Source organism: Ochotona curzoniae, unplaced genomic scaffold (genome assembly GCF_017591425.1).
Source record: "Ochotona curzoniae isolate NIBS_2020 unplaced genomic scaffold, NIBS_Ocur_1.0 contig_2318, whole genome shotgun sequence".
Classification (NCBI taxonomy): domain Eukaryota; kingdom Metazoa; phylum Chordata; class Mammalia; order Lagomorpha; family Ochotonidae; genus Ochotona; species Ochotona curzoniae.
Window position 1 is genome coordinate 3,882,661 of NW_024465419.1, and position 21,541 is coordinate 3,904,201.

Here is a 21,541-nt window from a genome sequence, read left to right on the forward strand (position 1 = left end):
CTGTTTTGAAAGGTATACAATGACATATTTCTCTCTTACGTGTGAGAACAGAGCTATCACATTGAGCCAGGATTTGAACTGATGTGCCTGACTCCATGGTCCTTTTTTTTTTCTGTATACATTTTAAAAAAATAATCTTTCATAGGGTACAAAGGGTCAGGGGCTATAGGAAAGTGGGTAAGACCATTATTTCCACATTTTTTTTCTGTATCTGGGGCAAAGGGAGAAGCCCACTCAGCCTCCCACCCATCCCAGGGTCCCCAATGTGAGGCATGCTCCAAGGGCACTGCTCAAGTGGTTTTGATAGTTCAACAGTTCTGAATGGCTGCCAATCTTGCCTTTCCAAGCACAATGAAATCTCTCCAGAATCCACTAACTGATATAGTCCAACTTCTCCATTTGCCCAGATTTTCACTGCCAACATATGGCTGGGGTAGTAGATTGATTTGTTTTGTCCTCTGTTGTGGTGCCAGGTATCCTCTGCAGGTTCTAATAGACTGTCATATCCTCCATGTGCACCTGTTTATGCTCTCCACTGCTCCGTCTGAGCCTCTGAGGAGGCTCGGCTCTGACACGTGCACTCCATGGCAGACCATGAAACCATGGTTAGGGTTCTGAGTCCAGCAGTTCGATTGAGGAGATCCCCAAAGAAACTTTGTCTGAGGTGTTCCCAGACCAGATTCTTGAATGTACTTGCAAGTACAGGGCCTGGCACAGTCCATCGCCCAATCAGCTGGTGATTGCAATTGCTGGGTCAGTTCTGCTTCCAGCTCTGTCCTCCACAGGAATCCATGGTCTTTTTTGCCTTTTGCTAGAGAGGTAATTTAAATGTTTTAAATACAAAATTTATTTTGTAATATAAACCACCTAGAATTGTTGAGTAAAGTTACCAAGTTTCTAATCATAAAACAATCAGCATTGAGAACTAAAAGAACACTAAAAATTTACATTGTGTACTTAACTTGGGACTCAGATGAATCAGGTAATGTGTGGAAGTGATTCGCAATTAAAAAGCTTTTATGGTTTGTACACAGGTATACTAAAAGATGAAGCTGTTGGAGCCAGGGTGGTGATACCACAGGTTAAGCCACCATCTACAACAATAGCCACTTATGTGAGCACCAATTCAAGTCTCGGTTGCTCTACTTCCAGTCTAGCTCTGTGCTAATGTGTTTGGTAAGGTAGTGGGCAATAGCCCAAGTACTTGGGCCCCAGTCACTCACATGGAAGACCCAGATGGTATTTCAGGTAAAGTGGCTGGCACAGTTGTTCAACATGCTAATCATCTACAAATCTGGAATCCCAGATGAAAACTAGTTCATGTCCCAGCTGCTGCACTTTCCTTCCAGCTCCATGCTTGTGGCCTGGGAATGGCCCAAAGCCTTGGCACCCTGCACCCATGTGGGAGACCCAGAAGAAGTTCTTGGCTCCTGGCTTTGGATCAGCTCAGCTCCAATCATTGTGGTCATTTGGGGAGTGAACCAGTGGATGGAAAATTTTCTCTGTTTCCTTCTCTGTAAAACCTGCCTTACCAATAAAAAATCTCTAAAAACAAACAAAAAATAATAATAACCAAATCTGACACTTAACTCCAGGAAGTCAAAGGAAGCTTGTGTTGACATGGCTGTTTTGGCTATGGATTGGAGCAAGGATCTTCCCCTTAAAAAAAATTTTTTTTTAAGATTTATTTTATTTTTATTACAAAGTCAGATGTACACAGAGGAGGAGAGACAGAAAGGAAGATCTTCGTCCGATGGTTCACTCCCCAAGTGAGTGCAATGGCTGGTACTGTGCCATCCAGAGCCAGGAACCTCTGCTGGGTCTCCCACACGGGTGCAGGGTCCCAAGGCTTTGGAACGTCCTCGACTGCTTTCCCAGGCCACAAGCAGGGAGCTGGATGGGAAAAGGAGCTGCCGGGATTAGAACTTGTGCTCAACCGGGATCCCAGCATTTTCAAGGTGAGGACTTTAGCCACTAGGCTACGGCGCCAGGCCTGAAAAAAAACATTTTATCCTTATTATTCATTATTGAATTGCTCCCAAAATCATGTTTAGGTAAAGTTTACATGCTCCTTTCCCTTAATTTTTTTTTCCATTTTTTTCCCCTTTATTTTTGGTAAGACTATTTATTGGTGAGACTATTATTTTGGTAAGACTATTTATTTTTAGTAAGACTATTGTTTCCACATTATTGCCCTTTTTTTTTTTTTTCTATATCTGGGGTAAAGAGGGAAATAAAGGGAGTCCCTTGAAATAAACTTATCGCTTGCATTTAGAGTTTGTATTTATACTGCTAGCATGGTTGAAAACATATTATGAATTAACATCCAAAATCTTATTACTGGATTGACCACAAAGCACTTGGAAGAGGCAGAGATAAACACTTTGAGACATCTTCAAAATTTAAAATTTGGGGCCCGGCGGCATGGTCTAGTAGCTGAAGTCCTCGCCTTGAACACGCTGGGATCCCATATGGGTGCGGGTTCTAATCCCGGCAGCTCCACTTCCCATCCAGCTCCCCGCCTGTGGCCTGGGAAAGCAGTTGAGGACGGCCCAAAGCCTTGGGACCCTGCACCCGTGTGGGAGACCCGGAAGAAGTTCCTGGATCCTGGGCTTTAGATAGGCATAGCATCAGCCGTTGCGCTCACTGGGGGAGTGAATCATTGGTCGGAAGATCTTCCTTTCTGTCTCTCCTCTCTGTATATCTGACTTTCCAATAAGTAAATAAATCTTTAAAAAAATTAAAATTTGAAGCTAAGAATATTAAATCCTCTTAACAGGATCTTGGGGCCAGTGTTGTGGTACAGTGGCTTATGCTTCCTCCTGTGATCTCTTGTCGACACTGGTTTGAGTCCTGGCTGCTCCACTGTGATCCTGCTCCTTGTTAATGCACCTGCCACCCACCTGCAAGCTGGAAACAACGTTCCTGGCTTTGTCTGGCCAGGTCCTGGCCACTGCCACCAAAAAACAATGAAAAGACCTCAGAATCCCAATTAAGTGACACCATTTGCTTAGCCTAGATGACCTCAAGGCAAGGTCTCCTTGAGAGATGACTATGTAATTGAGGGACTGATAGTTACAATTCTGATCAGATGAGATATAGTTTAGCCAATCATAAGTGTGATTGTGTAATCCCTCTGAACTGTATTAAGACAACTGCGATGTTCTACCTCGGGGTTCTCAACCAAGGATGGCTGTGTCAGTGATGGTTGGAAGCCCAAAGTTGAGTTTCAATAAACTGCCCTTGTGTGCTTGCATTGAAGTCCATTCCTGCTGGTTCATTTAGGGAAGACCCAAAGCCAAGACACCGGAGATGCCAGAGCCTGCTGCGGAGCCAACACCAGGCCTGCCGCCAATCTCTGAATAGAGCTGTAGTACTTTCACAGTGGCTGACACTGCCCCCAGCAGAATCGGGACGCATAAATCAGCTACTGCTTCTGCAACAAGCCGCCACTGAGCTGTAAACACAAAGGCAGCAGCGGGTTGCAGCAGGCATCCCTGAGCTGCTTTGAAGGCTAGCAGTGGGTGGTGGCTGCTACTCCCTGCCAAGGCAGGTCCGGGCAAGACACAGCCATTTGGGGAGGGAAGCACTGAATGGAAGATCTTTTGGTCTCTCTGTATTTGAATAGGCACAGCCTATTGAAGATGTTAATTCCCACATTGATACGCAAATTTAATGTCTATCAGAATTCAGAGAAGACTGTGATCCAGCAGTAGCACTCCTAGGAATATATCCAAAACACCTGTTTCACGAGAAACCAACATGCACCCCTATGTTTATAGTGGCTCAATCAGTAATTGCAAAAACATGGAAGCAACCGAATGCCCATCAGCAGAAGACTGGATAAGAAAGCTATGGTTCATTTACTCCATGGAATACTACTCAGCTGTTAAAAAAAAAAAATGCAGTTCTTTGTGGCCAAATGGGCCCAACTGGAAGCCATAATGCTAAGGGAAATGAGCCAATCCCAAAACGTTAGATACCATATGTTTGCCTTAATTTAAGATGATATGATGTCAATATGAAAAACAGTATATGTAAAATGTAATATTATCTCAACCTCAAACAGCCTATCTCACATGCAATAAGATATTTTGAAGTAACCAATGAACCAACAATCAATGTGAGACAGACTGCTTAAGATCTACATCAAAGAACTGCAAAACCTAACATACTTTTAATACCCTATGTTATCCCACAGTGGGGATTGAGAGCAGAGAAATCTTCCATCTCCCTAGAATGTGTAAGGAAGACATGAAATATAACCTACCAGGATCATAACTGATAACTCATAGACAACAGACTTGAATCAGCATTAGACAATAGTTAAACTACAAAGACATATAAGGGGAATTAAGAGCGGGCCTGACAACCTCTTAACAGGAGGTCATATGCACAGAACGCGGGCGGGGGTGGGGGGGCCCCCAGAGTGGAGCAGACAGACAGGAGGAGGCTTGTATCCCTACCCTGAAGACTCACAAATTCTCACAAGGACCTTCAGTACAAGCACCAAGGACAACATCCCAACTGCCAAGGAGACCAAGAACGCTGAGGTCATCCACTCCCACTTGGATCCACCAAATCCTTCCTCAAGGATCCAAGGGCATCAGAACAACAGCCAGGATCTCTGAGCAGTCTGCAGAAACAGAAGAACAGTAAACTTCCTTGGGGACTCAGGAGAAGAGTTTTCTCTGGTCCTCGCTTGGTTCCAACCTTGGATCCCCACCCTCTCTTGCAATGATCATCAGGATCGCTCCAGAAATCCCTCAAAGCAAACAAACAAACAAAACTCTACAATAGACAGAGAACAACAAGGAAAGCTTGGAATCAGACAGGAAATGGTCAGCATGGATTCACTTATTCCTTACTAGGTGGGACACAGATTGGTTATTCCTCACTAGGGTATTGAGGATTTCTCTGCACACCCCTCCTAAAACTGTTCTGCACCTAAACTGTTAACATATGTCTTGTTAGAGTTATAAGCCAGTCTAGACTACCCGAAAAAAAAAAGCCAAGTTCAACAAAAGTATGCTTCAACGCTATATAATGCTAAATACTATAATGAAAATTGACACAAGACAGCTGAATAGTAATCTATAGCCATTTTAAAATGTATACAACTTGGTTTTGTATAAACTAAAATTGAAATATCAACGAAGGAGTCACAGGATGTGGTAAAGAACTTGCATTTTTTTAAACATGTTGGTTGCTCAATACTATGTCAATTAATTTCATAACATTATAAATTGTTGCTGATGTTATGTTGGGGCTTTTAATTGATAGGGATGATACTCTGCTGGCTCTACCTTCAGACCAGAGATGGTCTCCCCAACAAGCCATTGAATTTGTCTGGACAATAAGATGCTGGACTCTATGCTTGGTATATGCTTGCAATGAAAGAATCTCATATGAACTTGAACTTGGGTAATGCAACAAGGTGGAGGAATCCACCATGGAGGGAGGGTTTGGGGAGGGGTAGGGGGAATCCCAGTACCTATAAAACTTTGTCACATAATGCAATGTAATTATTAAAAAAAAAAAAAGATGATTCTAAAGTTTATATGGAAAGGCAAAAGAATGCAGAATAAATAATGTTAAAAAGAAAATGGGAGATGTCTTTCTACCACACTTCAACACTAATTCATATTAGAAATAAAAATTGTGTGAAATTAGGAGAGATGCACCTTGTTGAACAAAACACTGAGGAAATAACCACACAGGCATAGCAACTTGATATTTAAATGAGGTTTAAAGACAATTCAACAATAAAAGAATTGTAACCAAATAGTAATAGCAATGGATATCCACTGGCACCTCCCCCAAAAAAGGTACTATCCATCTTACATAAAAATTAAAAGAGATTGCAGATTTAAATATCAAATGTAAAACTTTCAATCTTAGACGAGAAGACAAATCTTTCAAGACCTAGGACTTAAAGTATTCCCAACTACAACAATGAAAGCAAATTCCCTAAAAGAAAAAAAAAAGTTTAATTAAAAGCAAGACTTTGGGCCTGGCGTGGTGGCCTAGTGGCTAAAGTCCTTGCCTTGAAAGTGCTAGGATCAGGCCCAGTGGTGTGGCCTAGCACCTAAAGTCTCAGCTTGAATGTGCCGGGATCCCTATGGGTGCCTTCCCATCCAGCTCCCTGCTTGTGGCCTGGGAAAGCAGTGAAGGACGGCCCAAAGCTTTGGGACCCTGCACCTGTGTGGAAGAAGCTCCTGGCTCCTGATTTTGGATTGGCTCAGAGAGGTTCCTGGTGCCTGGCTTCGGATCAGCACAGTACCGGCCGTTACGGTCACTTGGGGAGTGAATAATTGGACGGAGGATCTTCCTCTCTGTCTCTCCTCCTCTCTGTATATCTGACTTTGTAATAAAAATAGATGAATCTTTAAAAAAGAAAAAAAAAGAGAAAAGTTCTAGGATCCCATATGGGTGCCAGTTCTTATCCTGGCAGCCCCACTTCGCATCCAGCTCCCTGCTTGTGGCCTGGGAAAGCAGTCAAGGAAAGCCCAAAGCCTTGGGACCCTGCACCTGTGTGGGAGACCCAGAAGAAGCTCCTGGCTCCTGACTTCGGATTGGCTCAGCTCCAGCCATTCCGGCCGCTTGGGGAATGAACCATTGGATAGAAGACCTTCCTTTCTGTCTCTCCTGTCTTTCCAATAAAAGTAAAATAAATCTTTTTTTAAAAAGTACTTGATATACTAAACAACAACAAAATAAAGTAGTTGGAATTATAAAAATTTAAAAATTATGATTTTTTTAAGTGCTGAAGTGAATTCGTCAGACTAAGATGATCCCGAACAATATCAAGTACTACCAATAAAGGTGAATATATATAGAGAAAGTTAATGTTATTGTATGACTTTTTTCCCTACGTGAGTTAATTAAAAATCTACATTAATGGGTGCACATTTGTATAAAAATTTAATTTGGGAGAACTACATAAAGCAGGACAGAAGATCTCTGTCTCTGCTTTTCAAATAAAAATAAAAATTTTTAAATGGCAATAACCTTCATGACACTGGATTTAATGTTTCTAAAATTTGACATCATAAACACAAATAACAAAAGGAAATAGATGAATTAGATTTTGACAAAATTTTATTTGTACACCAGAAGTTGCTGTCAAGAGAGTAAAAAGGCAACCGGCTGATTGGGAAACAATGCTTCTTAATTCCGCATCCAGGCAGAGGCCAGACTCTAGAATGAATAAAGTACGGTCACACTCTATGATGGACTGTGCCAATCAGTGGATTCTTCAATCACCTCATCATGCTTGGAGTGGCGAGATTAGCAGCAATTCATAACTGGTGAACTATCAAAACTTGAGCAAGACCCTTGGAGCATGCCTCACATCTGGGACCTGAGGTGGTTGGGAGACCGGGTGGGGCTTCTCCCTTAATATCCCCCTTTATCTCAGATACATAAAAGAAACAATGTGGAAATAATAGTCTTACCCACTTTCCTATAGCCCTTGAACCTTTTTACCCTAATTACCTATGTAAAGATTGTCAACAATATAATTTAAAAAAAGCACTGTTACAATTCAGCAATACAAGAACAACCCAGTCAGAATTGGCAGCAGATTCAAATTGTACTTTTTAAATATATATACAAATAGCCAACGAAAACATGAAAATAAGTTGAACACCATTAGTCATCAGAAAATGCAAATCAAACCATAATAAAATACTGTTTCAAATCCACGAGCATGGCTAGAACTTAAACAATGGACAAAAATAACTACTGATGAATATGTAGAGAAACATAAACGCTGGTACACTGCTGGCAGATATGTGAAACAGCCCAGCCACTGTGGAAAGCAGATCAGCAGTTCTTAAATTTTAGATATGGGGCCCAGCGCGGTGGCACAAGTGGTTAAGGTCCTCGCCTTGCACGCCCAGGATCCCATATGGGCGCCGGTTCTAATCCTGCAGCCCCGCTTCCCTTCCAGCTCCCTGCCTGTGGCCCGGGAAAGCAGTGGAGGACGGCCCAAAGCTTTGGGAACCTGCACCCACGTGGGAGACCCGGAAGAGGCTCCTGGCTTCGGATCGGCATAGTATCGGCGGTTGCGCTCACTGGGGGAGTGAATCATTGGACGGAAGATCTTCCTCTCTGTCTCTCCTCTCTGTATATCTGCCTTTCCAACAACAAAAAAAAAATAATAAAACTAAATCTTAAAAAAAAAAATTTTAGATATGGAATCATAATATGACCAGCAATTGTGATACATATTCCAAAAACCTGAAGACAGGTGTTCACCCAAAATCTGTCCACAAATGCTCACTAGCATCACAGTTCACAAGAGTGGAAATGTAGGCCCCAGTGCCGTGGCCTAGTGGCTAAAGTCCTCACCGTGAAGGTGCCAGGATCCCATATGGGCCCTGTTTCTAATCCCGGCAGCCCTGCTTCCCATCCAGCTCCCTGCTTGTGGCCTTGGAAGGCAGTCGAAGAAGGTCCAAAGCCTTGGGATCCTGCACCCGTGTGGGAGACTGGAAGAAGTTCCTGGATCCTGGATTCAGATTAGCACAGAACTGGTTGTTGCAGCCGCTTGGGGCATGAACCTTTGGACAAAAGATCTTCCTCTCTGTCTCTCCTCCTCTCTGTATATCTGTCTTTGCAATAAAAATAAATCTTTTTTTAAAAAAGTTTAAAAAGGAGTGAAACATAGAAGAGAGGAAATTGAATGGAACAACTTGTATGTACATCAACTAATAACATGGACAAACAAAACGTAATACACATTTCAGTATTTTTCAGCCATAAAAAGTAAGGATACATGCTATAATGTTAGGCACACACCTTAAAAGCATACCAAGGGGCCTGTTGCCATGGCCTAGCGGCTGAAGTCCTCGCCTTGAACGCACCAGGATCCCATATGGGCCCTGTTTCTAATCCCAGCAGCCCCGCTTCCCATCCAGCTCCCTGCCTGTGGCCTGGGAGAGGACAACCCAAAGCCTTGGGACTCTGCACCCGTGTGGGAGACCTGGAACAGCTCCTAGCTCCTGACTTTGGATCGGCACAGTACCTGCCTTTGTGGTCACTTGGGGAGTGAATCAACGAACGGAAGATCTTCCTCTCTCTCTCTCTCCTCCTCTCTGTATATCTGACTTTCCAATAAAAACCTTAAATAAAATAAAATAAAATAAAATAGCATACCAAGTGAAAGAAACCAGTCAGAAAATCAGAAAAATCATATATTGTATGAAACCATTTATATGAACTATTCAGAATATTCAAATTCATAAAAACAGAAAGCAGCTTGCCAAGGACTGGGAGTGGGAGGGCAGAGAGAGTCAGGAGTGATTGCTTAATTGATGTAGGGTTTCTTCTTGAGATAATGAAATTATTTGGAAACGTTCTGAGCACTGTCTAGTGACAGATGCATACTGTTACTCTAAATGCCATTAATTGAATACTTTAAAGTTGTTTTTTAAAAACTGTATATTTTAAAGAGTTAACTGAGAAAATGTATGCGGGCCAGCTGGGCTAGCCCACAGCATCAGCTGGCAAGTGCCAGGACTGCATATGAATCATGTCAGGCTGGACCATAGTAGTCCCTAGCAGGTGCAAGATCCAAGGCTGAACACATGCCTGGTAGGGGAATTATGGACACTCCCCTGTTAGACTACACCTATCACTGCTGAGCACAGAACCAAGGCTAGGGACAGGACAGGCTGGACAAGGGGGTAGCACCCATCAGTATATGTGAGGGTTGGGTCTGGGGACAGGTCAGACTGAGTTAAGCAACAGTACCCATGGCTGCACATGAGAGCCAGATGGGATATAGGGTGGGCTAGGCTAAGCCACAGAAGAGGCTAGTATATGCAAACTGGGGCTGGGAGCGGGCCTGGTGGGGATTTTGGGGAGTCACTCTGATTAGGCCAAGGTACCTGCTTGTATGTAAGAGGGCCAGGTCTGTAACAGCTGGCACATATCCAATGGTATATGCATTGACTGGTACAAGTGACAGACCGTATTTGCCCATACACAGGCTGGTGCACACAAGGGTCAAATCTGAGGTCACTGCAGGAGAGGTTTCTTTGGGAACTCCTCAACTGGACCACTGGATTCAGACCCTAGCCACAGGGAAAATTATAGGATATGTGGTCTGACCTTGGAGTACATGTGTTAGGACTGGGCCTTCTCAGTTGCTGATTCCTGTGTGGTGGACAGCATGCCCAGGTGCACACAGGGGGCATGATGGCCAGCTCTTCTTGGCCAGCAGCGGACATCAACTGCTTCATCAGAGATTAGAAAGTAGCACAAGTTGGACAAGTCTCCTGGCCAAACTTTGTAACATGTTCCTGGGTCTGTAGAAGCACAAAGGTGCACTTTATCAACCAGTAGACCTTGGAAAGATTTTCTCAGCCCCAGAGCACAAAATCCACCAACTTCTCAGAACTATCAAAACCATTCAAGTAACACCCCCCAGAAGACTCTTCCCCATATCAGGGTCTCTAAGGCGTCATCAAAGGACTATCCTCTATCCCCAGCGGCTGATGGAGTCTGACAGTAAGAAGTGGTCTTCTCCCACTCCTTCCCTGGACACAGAAAAAAAAAAGATGTCCCACCTACCTGTCCCTGTAGATGAACCTTCCCACCGTAATCAGAGACCCACATGGGCATGCATTCGTCTCAACTCTGTAAACAATATCAAAAAAGAAAAACATTTTAAAAAATTCTTCAAAATGGGGGAGAAAGAATTAACTGGGAAAAATTAAAATAGCAATAATTAGAACAAATACAAATCTACAAACAGGTTACTGTTGACATATTAATCTGCATCAAAAAAGGCAAACACAGAAATAAACACTGGAAAACTATGATTATTGGCATATGGGGTTATATGGAATTTTGACTCTACCTATGGACTATACCATTGTTTAGGACAAATGGAATATTTATAGAAATTGACAGATCTCAAAAAAATCCTTGGACCAGCAGCTTTTCCAACATATACTTGCATTCTTAAAATTTAGATATCATTAATAAAAGATAACTAAAAAATGGGGGCAAGGTTCAGCACAATAGCCTAATGGCTAAATCCTTACCTTGCAAATGCTGGGATCCTATATGGGTGCTGGTTCCTGTCCTGGCTGCTCCACTTCCCTTCCAGTTCCCTGCTTGTGGCCTGGGAAAACAGTGGAGGATGGCCCAAAGCCTTGGGACCCTGCACCCATGTGGGATACAAGGATGAAGCTCCTGGCTTTTAGCTTTTCATCAGTTCAGCTCTAATCACTGTAGTAAGTTGGTGAGCGGTTCAGAAAAATGGAAGATCTTTCTGTCTCTCCTCTCCGTAGATCTGCCTTTCCAAGAAAAATATATCTTTTTTCTTAAGATTTATTTTTATTTTTTATTGCAAAGTCAGATATACAGAGAGGAAAAGAGACAGAGAGGAAGTTCTTCTATCCGAGGATTCACTCCAAGTGACCACAATGGCCAGAGTCACCCTGATCCAATCCAGGAGCTAGGAACCTCATCCAGGTCTCCCATGTGGGTGCAGGGTCCCAAGGCTTTGGACCATCTTCGACTGCCTTCCCAGGCCACAAGCAGGGAGCTGGATGGGAAGCAGGGCTGCTGGGATTAGAACCAGGGCCCATATGGGATCCCAGTGCATTCAAGACTTTAGGCACTAGCCCATAGTGCCGGGCCTGAAAAAATACATCTTAAAAAAATTGGGAGCAAGCATTTGGTTCAATGGTTAAGCTGCTGTCTGGCCTCTCATATCACACTGCCTGGGTTCTAGTCCTGGCTGTCTCCCCAATTCCAACTTCATGCTGATGCACACCTTGGAAAACAGCAAATGTTGGCTCAGGCTCTGGGCTGCCGCACTGCCTTGCAGGACCCAGAGGCTCCTGGATTAGTCCTAGCCAGATCTTTGCTGTTGGAGCCATTTGGTGATTCAATGAGCAGACAGATCTCTCTCTCCTTTTCAAATCTTTAAAAACTAAAAATAAAATGAAGAGCAAAGGAAATGATCCAAATGGTTCTTCCCCCCAAAACACATGAGTCAGACCTAGAGAAAGCCATTACTTTATTATTTTTTTCATTTTTAAATTATATTGTTGACAACCTTTACATAGTTAATTAGGGTAAAAATGTTCAAGGGCTATAGGAAAGTGGGTACGACTATTATTTCCACATTGTTTCTTTCATGTATCTGAGGTAAAGTGGGATTTAAGGGAGAAGCCCCACCCAGTCTCCCAACCACCTCAGGTCCTGGATGTGAGGCATGCTTCAAGGGTCTTGCTCAAGTGGTTTTGATAGTTCACCAGTTATGAATTGCTGCTAATCTCGCCACTCCAAGCATGATGAGGTCATTAAACAATCCACTGATTGACGTAGTCCATCATAGAGTCTCCGTTTACCCAGTATTTCGCTGCCAACATATAGCTGAGGTGGTTGATTGACTTGTTCTGTCTTCTGTCTTTTCATGATTAGGGTTCTGAGTCCAGCAGTTCGATTGGGGACACCCCCAAAGAAACTTTGAGGTGTTCTCAGACCAGATTCTTGTATGTTCTAGCAAGCACAGGGCCTGGCACAGTCCAATGCCCTGATCAGCTGGTGGTTACAGTTGCTGCGTTGGTTCTGTTTTCATCCCTGGCTTTCACTGGAACCAATGGGTGTTGCAGTCCAGCCTGGTTCTGCCCAGCACATACTTGGCCTTCACATAAACCAGTGGAAGCTGCAGCCTAGTCAGAGCAACCCATGAAAACCCCCACAAGGTGTGCTCCCTACCCCGGTTTGCCAGTATGTGTAGCAGACTAGTCCAGTCTATCCCACATTCCATTCATCTCTCATACATGTCAATGGATATTAAAGCTTAGTTCCATCTAGCCAGCTCCACTATGCAGCCCACACAGATGCTGTCGGGTGTCTCTCTTTCTGGCCACCCCAGCACCTGTCCTAGTGTCCTGTCTCCCGTGGGAGTGGTAACTCAAGAGGAGGGAGCCCTCTATTTCCCTCCCAGGCCTCTCTCTCTCCCGGATTATGCACTCTCCAGGTGGTTCTGTGGTTTGATTTGACAGAATTAGTCCCCAGTGCCAGCTTCTGCCAGCTGATGCTGTGGCTAAGCCCAAACAGCCCTCACCCACTCTTATTTTGTTTGCACCAGGAGGAATAATCAGCCCAGCCTGGCTTTTCCCTGATCTAGTCCACATGAGGCCACAGGTGTTGTAGCCCTGCTTAGTCTAGTCTGCCCCCATCCCAGTTCACGCTCTTCAGCGAGAGTAGCTGTCCAGCAAGGGAAACCCCCTTATTCCCCATGCCAGCTCCGCCCCCTCCCTTCCTGGTTCTCATGCGTGCTGGTTGGGCGCTGCAATCACATCCAGTACAGGCAACCTCACCTTGGCATTCCATATTGTGCACTGGTTTTTGTTGCGACTGAACCTGGCTTGACCCACACTCTGTTCTGGTGCTTGGATTTGCCAGTGGATGACATGAACTGATTCAGCCTGGTCTGCCCTGACCCATGCCAAATGTATGCCAGTGGGACTCTTACCATGGCCTGTTCTGGGCTGTTTCCTATCATGTTTCTTGCGCTTACCTGCCGGGTCTATGTCTTGCCAGAAGAGTTGCCCAGGCTCCTCCATCAGAACCTGTTCCAATGCGCATACCAGTTCCTAGCAGGAACAGTGGCTTTTCCTGACTGGCCTTCAACCCAAACTGGTTCTTGCCATTGAATGTTTCAGCCCAGCCATGTCTCGTCCATACCCACATATGGCTCACACATGGCTCAGTAGGGGCAGAGACCTAGCCTAGTCTGTCCCACATCTACCCTGGTCCTCCAGGACACCAGATGGTGTTAGAGTCTGGCCCAGCTTGGTGTGTCCAGTCCCAGTCCACACTTATGCCAGGGGAGACTATAACCATTGTCTGATCAGAATACAGCCCCCATTCCAGCCCATGTGCCCCTTGGTGGGAACCTCAACCCAGCTAGGGTTGTCCCCTTAGCTCCCCAACTGGGCCTGTTCCCAGCCATAGATCACGCACATGCCAGTGGTTGCTCTGTCTCAGCTTGGCTCAACCCCTCACCTGTCCTGAACTCTGCCTTAGACACTGTGGCTTAACGTCCCTGGCTCACACAGACCAGTAGGTGCAAGAGCCTAGCTTGGCATGTCCTGTGCTCCATCCTGGCTTCTAGTTTCACTTGTGGGCTAAGGTTTGCTCAGTCCTGCATAGTACATGCCGTTCCATTACCAATTGACACATTGACCAGCTGTTGGGGCTACTTTGCCCAGCTTGTCTGACCCTAGATCTGGACCACATGTTCACCAGCAGGAGCTATGACTCACCAAGGAAGTTTCCCAAGTTCCTCCACTTGATCCACTCCCAGACCCAGTTCTCATACATGCCATTGGGTTTTAGGCCAGTGTCAGGCATAGTCTGCCTTCCATTGGGCCTTGTATGAGCTGGTGATGTAGCAGTGTGGCCCGCCCAACACCCCATACAGGATGCACATTCGGACACTGCTGCCTTCACCTGTCTAGACTATTGATGGTTCCTTTACCTGTGATTGATCCTTGGTCTCACCTAGCTTAGTCCACCTAGCTTAGTCCATCACCACCCCAACTCTTAAGCTAACCAGTGGGGCTAGAATTTCCATAGGGTTTGGCCCACATATTCCCCACAGAATCTACCCCCGCATGTGGTTCTCAAGTGCTAGTTAATGTCATGGCCCTGCCTAATGTGACCTGTCTCCTGATCCATCATCATGTCAGGTAATAGGATATGAGCCTGCTGGACAAGCCCTGAGCCTTAGCTTTTGCAGGGACTAGTGTTCAGTGGTCAGCATTGTTCAGTGATTACAAGTTCTTCAAAGGAAGAGTTATTGTCATTAGGAGTCTTTAGGATTGATTCACATCCCAGAAGCACAGTGGGTTCAACCTGGAGCTACCTAAGCAGCGATTCAAAGAACCAAAACCCCAGAGCTCCCTGGCTGGGCGGTCAGCAAGCAGAGCCTGGCACCAAATGGCACACTGGCTGCACGGGGACAGCTCACCACGTGCACACAGTGGCTGGAGTCAGGGATCTGAGCATGAAGACACCCTGGCCTGAGATCCACCAGCAGCCAGCAGGCTGCCAGAAGTTCCAGCCCCAGACCCAAGGTCGTGCCCTCCCCAATCCCATCCCCTGCCCAACGATGGTGACAGGTGGGCCCTGTGCCTGCCCTGGCCACAGACACTCCCCTCTTCAGTGTACTCACCCCAAAGGGAGCAGCCCCCTGAGCCCAGGCAGGCCCAGGGAAAGCTCAGCACGTGCACACGGTGGCTGGAGTCAGGGATCCATTACTTTGTTTCATAAAGAGCATTACGCAGATTTTGATCACTGATAGTGTTGGGTATGATTATAAATAGCATGAGTTGGTAAGAAAAGGTGTTGGGCTGGCACTGCAGGCTAAGCCTTGGCAACAGCACCTGCATCCAATATTGGGCACTGGTTCAAGTCTGAGCAGCTTCATTTCTGCTATTGGCCTGGAAAGGAGCAGAGTCCTCGGGGGTCCCGTTCCTGCGTGAGAGGCAAGCTTGTGTCTCCTGGTTTCTCCCCCAGCCTGCTCTGGCCTTTGTGGCCATTTGGGGGAGTGAGTAATCCTATAAAGTATCTCTGTACTTCTGCCATTGAAACACAAAATAAGGGTCCGTTGAGCCTGGCAGCTTGGCCTAGCAGCTAAAGTCCTTGCCTTGAATGCACTGGGATCTCATATGGGCCCCGCTTCTAATCCTGGCCGCCCCACTTCCCATCCAGCTCTCTGCTTGCAGCCTGGGAAAGCAGTCGAGGACGGCCCAAAGCCTTGGGACCCTGCACCTGTGTGGGAGACCCGGAAGAGCTCCTGGCTCCTGGCTTCAGATTGCCGCAGGTCCGGCCTTGTAATCACTTGGGGAGTAAATCCTTGCATGGAAAATCTTGCTCTCTGTCTCTCCTCCTCTCTGTATATCTGTCTTTGCAATAAAAAAAAATCTTAAAAAAATTAAAAAATCTTAAAAATTAACGATGTTAACTGGGCAAAGGCCCTTTCAAGAAGTCTGCAATTTCTACTAACAATATGTATCTTTCTACCTTGCCTTTCTGAATACTTCATGTGAAAGGCGGCAGGACAGTCTTCAGGGACCTGGTTTAATCCCCAAATGCCCACAGTGGCCGTCTGTGGCAGAGACTCACGCACTGAGGTGCCAGCTGACGACACTGAGGCGCATTAGCAGGGAGCTCGGACGGGGACCCAGGCAAGCCTCATGCCGCGTGCCTAAAGCCCAGCCCAGCCAAGCCTTAAGGACGCTAACTGCCTCCAGTGCCTTCAGAAGCAGGTGAGATGCCTTGTTTAATTTCTTTGTTAACTATTACTCCACTCTAGATATTCAGTCCTGGGCTCAGTGCTCATGGCGCTCACAAACGAACTCGAAAAAAGGACCAGCTGCGTGCCACCAGGGCCTGGTAGGGGGCGGGTTGCGTTTTTCCACCTGGCAGTCCACCAGGGAGACTGCTCGGCCCGGCTTCCCACACACGTTCAAACCGGCAAAGTTCCACCCTCCGAACACGAATCCCATTCAAGCTACGTGGATCTCGGCGGGTTCTAAGGCTCCAGGCAGCCCCCCAGGGAGCTGGGGACTGAACCCCGCCGTGGGCGGAGACAGACGCGCCCTGGGCGGAGACGGACGCTCGGCAAAAACCCGTCTGGCGGGAAGCCGGGCCGCCCTCCACGCCTGCCCAGCTCCCTCAGCGATCCGCAGTCGATTAGCAGTGCCTGTGGGACGCGCGCGAGCTCGACTAGTGCGGCCTGCGGGGAGGAGCCTCCGCCGCCGCCGCTCGGGGCTGGTTTGGGAGCGAGGCCCTGTAGGCCGCGGCCTGCGGTGGTGGGGCTGCCGGACACCCGCTCACGTCTGCCCTCGTCCCCTGCAGGCCAGTGTCTGCCGGCGCCATGGACGACGAAGTGATCCGCATCGCCAAAAAGATGGACAAGATGGTGCAGAAGAAAAACGCGGTGAGCCCGGCGGGCGGCGCGGGCCGGGAGCGAGGCCGGAAGGGCTTCCGCGCCCCCTTGGTGGGCCGGGGCAGGCCTGCAGCCCCGGGCGGGCGGCGGGGGCCGCGTTCCGGGCAGGGCAGCTCCGAGGAGGGCAGCGCCGGGCAGGGCAGCGCCGGGCAGGGCAGCGCCGGGCAGGGCAGCGCCGGGCAGGGCAGCGCCTAGGAGGGCAGCGCCGGGCAGGGCAGCGCCGGGCAGGGCAGCGCCGGGCAGGGCCGCTTCCCGGGCAGAGGAGCACCGAGGAGGGCAGCGCCGGGCAGGGCCGCTTCCCGGGCAGAGGAGCACCGAGGAGGGCAGCGCCGGGCAGGGGAGCGTCGAGGAGGGCAGCGCCGGGCATGGGAACGCCGGGCAGTGGAGCGCCTAGGAGGGCCGCGTCCCGGGCAGGGCAGCGCCGAGGGGGGGCAGCGCACATCCTGCCGGCCGCGTCCCGGGGTGTCCCCTCGCCGTTCCGTAGTGCTCACTCCTACCCAGGCCAGGGTTGGCGCTGCAGGGCGGAGGAAGCCCTCGCTGTTATAGGGAAATGTGTTCTAGTCTTGATTCTAGAAGGATTGCCGAACAGCGTTCCGTGCAGCGTTGTGGTCGCTTTGAGACAGTGCTGATGAATTAAAAGGCGAAATTCCAGGGTAGTGGTTGTTTTGTTTATTTGTTTTTTTTTAAAGAAAAGACCAAACGAGCATTTGTTTACTTCGGGTATGTCGCAGGTCATATCTGACAGGCAGGTTGTTAAACGTGTTTCAGAAAGTAGGTTTTTGCCAGGTAGTAGTGTGTGCTACCGCCGTGATGACCACACACCCACTCGGGTGTGCTGGTCGATGGAGTGGGACAAACAGAATTGATGGTACTTACCAAAGTGGTCTGTGGTTAGTGCTGGGATACGTGCATGAGAACCTGCTCTCCTGTGGTCCCTGTGAATTGTCTTATCACCTTGCTGTGCTGTTGTCCCCCCCCCCCCCGGGGGTGTCACAGTTTAGATAAAATTTTCTGGTGCTCTGCACCCGAATTTGTTCCTCCATGCTGAGAGTATATTTTCACTGCCGGTGTCCCTGAAATGATTTCCTCCCAATCATGAATAAATACCATGTAGACCAAGGTGAAAAGGGATGCGCTGACTGTGCACAGCATTTTCAGAGTTCCAGAACATCTGTGCAAAAACGTTTGTTTCTCACAGCTGGCAGTACCTAAGGTGCATCGAATTTACAGATGAGCAGGCTGAGGCAGCCAGTGAGTCAGGACCTCTAACTAAATTAAGTACTGAGTGGTTTGTAGTAAGCCAGTAACCAGGTCTTCTACTTTGCATGTGGTAGCCAGATCAGAAATTAATGTTAACATTAAGTACTTAAGACTACAAACATCCTCTCTTCCTCTTTTCCTTTTAACAGGTGCTTTGCCCCAATGTTTAATTTTATACTCTGTTAATCAGTATTTGCAATTGGCTTTTTAAAGTATTTCCTGTTTTCTGTTCCCCATGGCCTGTGCCATCTTTCTTATTGATACAGTCCTTTCATATGCCCACGATAGTTATGATAGTTATGTTGTTTTGATAGGCTAATCACTTTTTAGACATTATTTAGAAGGTAGGGAAGGGATGCACTCAGCAAATGTGAGCTGGAGGATTGGGCCAGGTAAAACCAGGAGACAGGAGCTCGGTCTAGGTTTCTCAGCTTGCATGGCGAGGACCCTAGCAGCCTCCCAAGGTGCCAGTGAACCGGAAGCTGGGACTGAGTACTCTAGGATGGGATGCTAGACGCTCAGCCCTAGTTTGCCCTTTTATTATTTTGTTTAAATTGGAAACATTTTCTCTGGAGCCCATCTGTGTGCTATAGTAAAAGCCTTGGGAGTGGGGAATGGGCAGTGTTTTGTTGGATAATTGTTTTGTCTGACTTGGACTGCAATGAGTATCTGTGGTGGTTTGTTTGTTTCCTTGCAATGAATGCTTCTTAAAATGTGTAATTCCTCAGTGGGCAGGTATGGAGAAGTTAGGAATGTGTTTATCATTCTCAATCAGATTTCTAGAACAGTTAGTGACCAGTGTGGGAAAGAATGAGGTAGACTCCACAGGTAGTCCTTGAATCTAGTTGTCTCATCTCAGATCTGTTTCCTAGTAGTTCAAAAGCTGTACCAGTTTGATAATGTGTCCTCCAAAAAAAAAAAAGTAAACTTGGGTCTTTTCCTTTATTCTGCCCTCCTTCATTTTCTTTTTTTTTTCTCTTGTTTCCCCTCTTTTTTCTTTATTATATTTTTGACAATCTTTACATCGTTAATTAGGGTAAAAAGGGGTATAGGAAAATGGGTAAGACTATTTCCATATTGTTTCCTTCATGTTTAAAGGGGTGTATTAGGGGAGAAGGCCCACCCAATTTCCCACCCTCCCCAGGTCCCAGATGCCCTCCTACATTTTCATGTCTGCACTCTAGAAGTTCAAACAGGCTGATGAAATAAAGAGCAAGGTCAGAATGACACTCCTTCCTTCTCCCCGAAGTACACAGTCTACCCACAAATAGCCTAAGGATTCCATACTTTAATGAGCTTATTTTGAGATTGAAGGTTTGTTACAAATTTATTTCTTTTCCTGTGGCTTCCATATTTTTCTCTCATAAACTGGTTTTTAATGTTTTTATCCTATGAAATGACAAACTGTTCCACGAGTAATAATTATTTAAATCAACAAAGTCAAACCCTGCTGTTGCTGTTGGCTGTCATTTTGTTTTTGTAAAACCCTAGGTTGTTGCGCTTTGCACTTACACTGAAAGTAGCAACCATTTATTGAATTGTTACTCTGAGCCAGGTGATCGGCAAGTAGAGAACTTAGGAAGATACTTCAGAAAGTTTGTGGAAAATAGAAGGAAAATAAGCTTACTTTGAGACAAAAAAATTTGAACCCACCCTCCCATCATATACATACACCATTCTACACACACCATACCTACTTATTTATTGCTCAGACATCTTTATAAGTTAATTACTTTAGAAATGAGGAGACTAAGTATTTTTAGAATTAAGTGAATTGCCCTAAACCTAATAAATAGTATGTGGCCAAATGAAGGTTTTTGTGCATTTGAGTCTTACCCTCCAAAGCTAGCACTGCTGCCTGGTTCCAGAGCTACATGGTTGCTCTGGAGGACTCTTGGATGTGTGTTTGAACCATGACTGAGTACAGTGAAGTGTTTAGAAGGCCAGGAAGTGAGACCACTTTCTGTGCTAGTATAGACAGGTTTCCTTGAATCCTCACCCCATATCCTGTGCCCAGGACTGCCTAGAGTATTATTGCCCCTTGTTTAATGGCAAAAGGTCTTCATCATGGTTGTACAGAGTGAGTGTTCTCAGGCTGCAGGGACCCAGGAAGTACTTTAACATTTTAGGTTTAGGCTGTCTTTCACTTAAGATTTTGTTTTTTGTTATTTTGACGTGGTGTCAATAACCAGGTTTTACTCTGAACTTTAGCTAAGTTCCCTAATATCATTTAATATGCTTTTTTCTGGATGGCAAATTGGAGCTATTTTGTAAAAAGTGGGTGAATATAAAGTGTTTTCTTATGCCTAGAGTATAATAACCTGGATTTGTCATTATAAAGGGTGTAAGGACTTACTTTTTATTTGAAAGCTAGGGGTGGGAGAGAAGGAGGGAAAGAGAAAAATTTCTTCCGTCCCAGTGTACCGCCTGAAGCCAGGAGTCTGGGACCCCATCCAGATCTCTCATTGGTGGCAGGGCCTCAAGTAGTTAGGCCGTTTTTCTGCTGTTTCCCAAGTATGTTAGCAGGGAGCTGAATCAGAAGAGGAGAAGCCAGTGGATTTGGACTGGCACTCTGATGTGGGATGCTAGTATCTCAGGTGCCAGCTTAACTTGCCTAGTCCCAGTGCTGCACCAGGGAACCTTAAGTTAGGAAGTTCATAAAGAGCGTTCCTGGGTGGGATTAAGGTTTCTTTTCTTTATTGATGATTTAAGGCAGAAAGAGATCTAGTTCATGTGCCAAATGCTGGTTACAGTTATAGCTAGACCAGACCGAAGCCAAGAACTGCAGCAGGGCCTCCATGTGGGTGGTAGGGGTCCGAGCCCTTGGGACTGATATCCACTGCTTTTCTAGGCACATTAATAAAAAGCTGCGTAGGTGGAGTAGGCAGGACATGAACTGGCACCCTCATATGGGTTTCCTGTGGGTCTTTGGAAATATTGTTAAGATAGAAATAATTCTTCCTATATCATTGTACCTCTTACCAGTTATCTTCTGTGTGTCAGGGTACTTCATCTGTTATGTTACCTTATTTGTCCATTTTATTCCTTAAGACAGTCTGTTTTTTTAAGATCTATTTATTTATTTTTATTGGAAAGTCATATTTACATGGAGAAGGAGAGACAAAGATCCTCCATCCGCTGGTTCACTCCCCAAGTGACCACAAAGGCCAGAGTCGAGCCTATCTGAAGCCAGAAACCAGGAGTTCCTTCTGGGTCTCCCATGTGAGTGCAGGGTCCCAAGGCTTTGGGCTGTTCTCGATTGCTTTACCAGACCACAAACAGGGAGCTGGGTGG

General features: G+C 46.3%; 1 protein-coding gene across 3 annotated transcripts in view; it reads left to right on the forward strand.

Annotated features, from left to right (window-relative positions):
* The first annotated feature begins 16,787 nt into the window (after positions 1-16,787).
* TCEA1 (transcription elongation factor A1) overlaps positions 16,788-21,541 on the forward strand; it is a 32,678-nt gene continuing 27,924 nt past the window's right edge. Inside the window, exon 1 of one of the 3 annotated variants that reach the window (XM_040972570.1) lies at positions 16,788-16,978. In XM_040972570.1, coding sequence (XP_040828504.1) covers positions 16,916-16,978 — 63 coding nt within the window. In that variant the 5' untranslated portion in view covers positions 16,788-16,915. The remainder of the gene's footprint in view (positions 16,979-21,541) is intronic. The other 2 variants (XM_040972569.1, XM_040972568.1) reach the window with 2 other exon arrangements.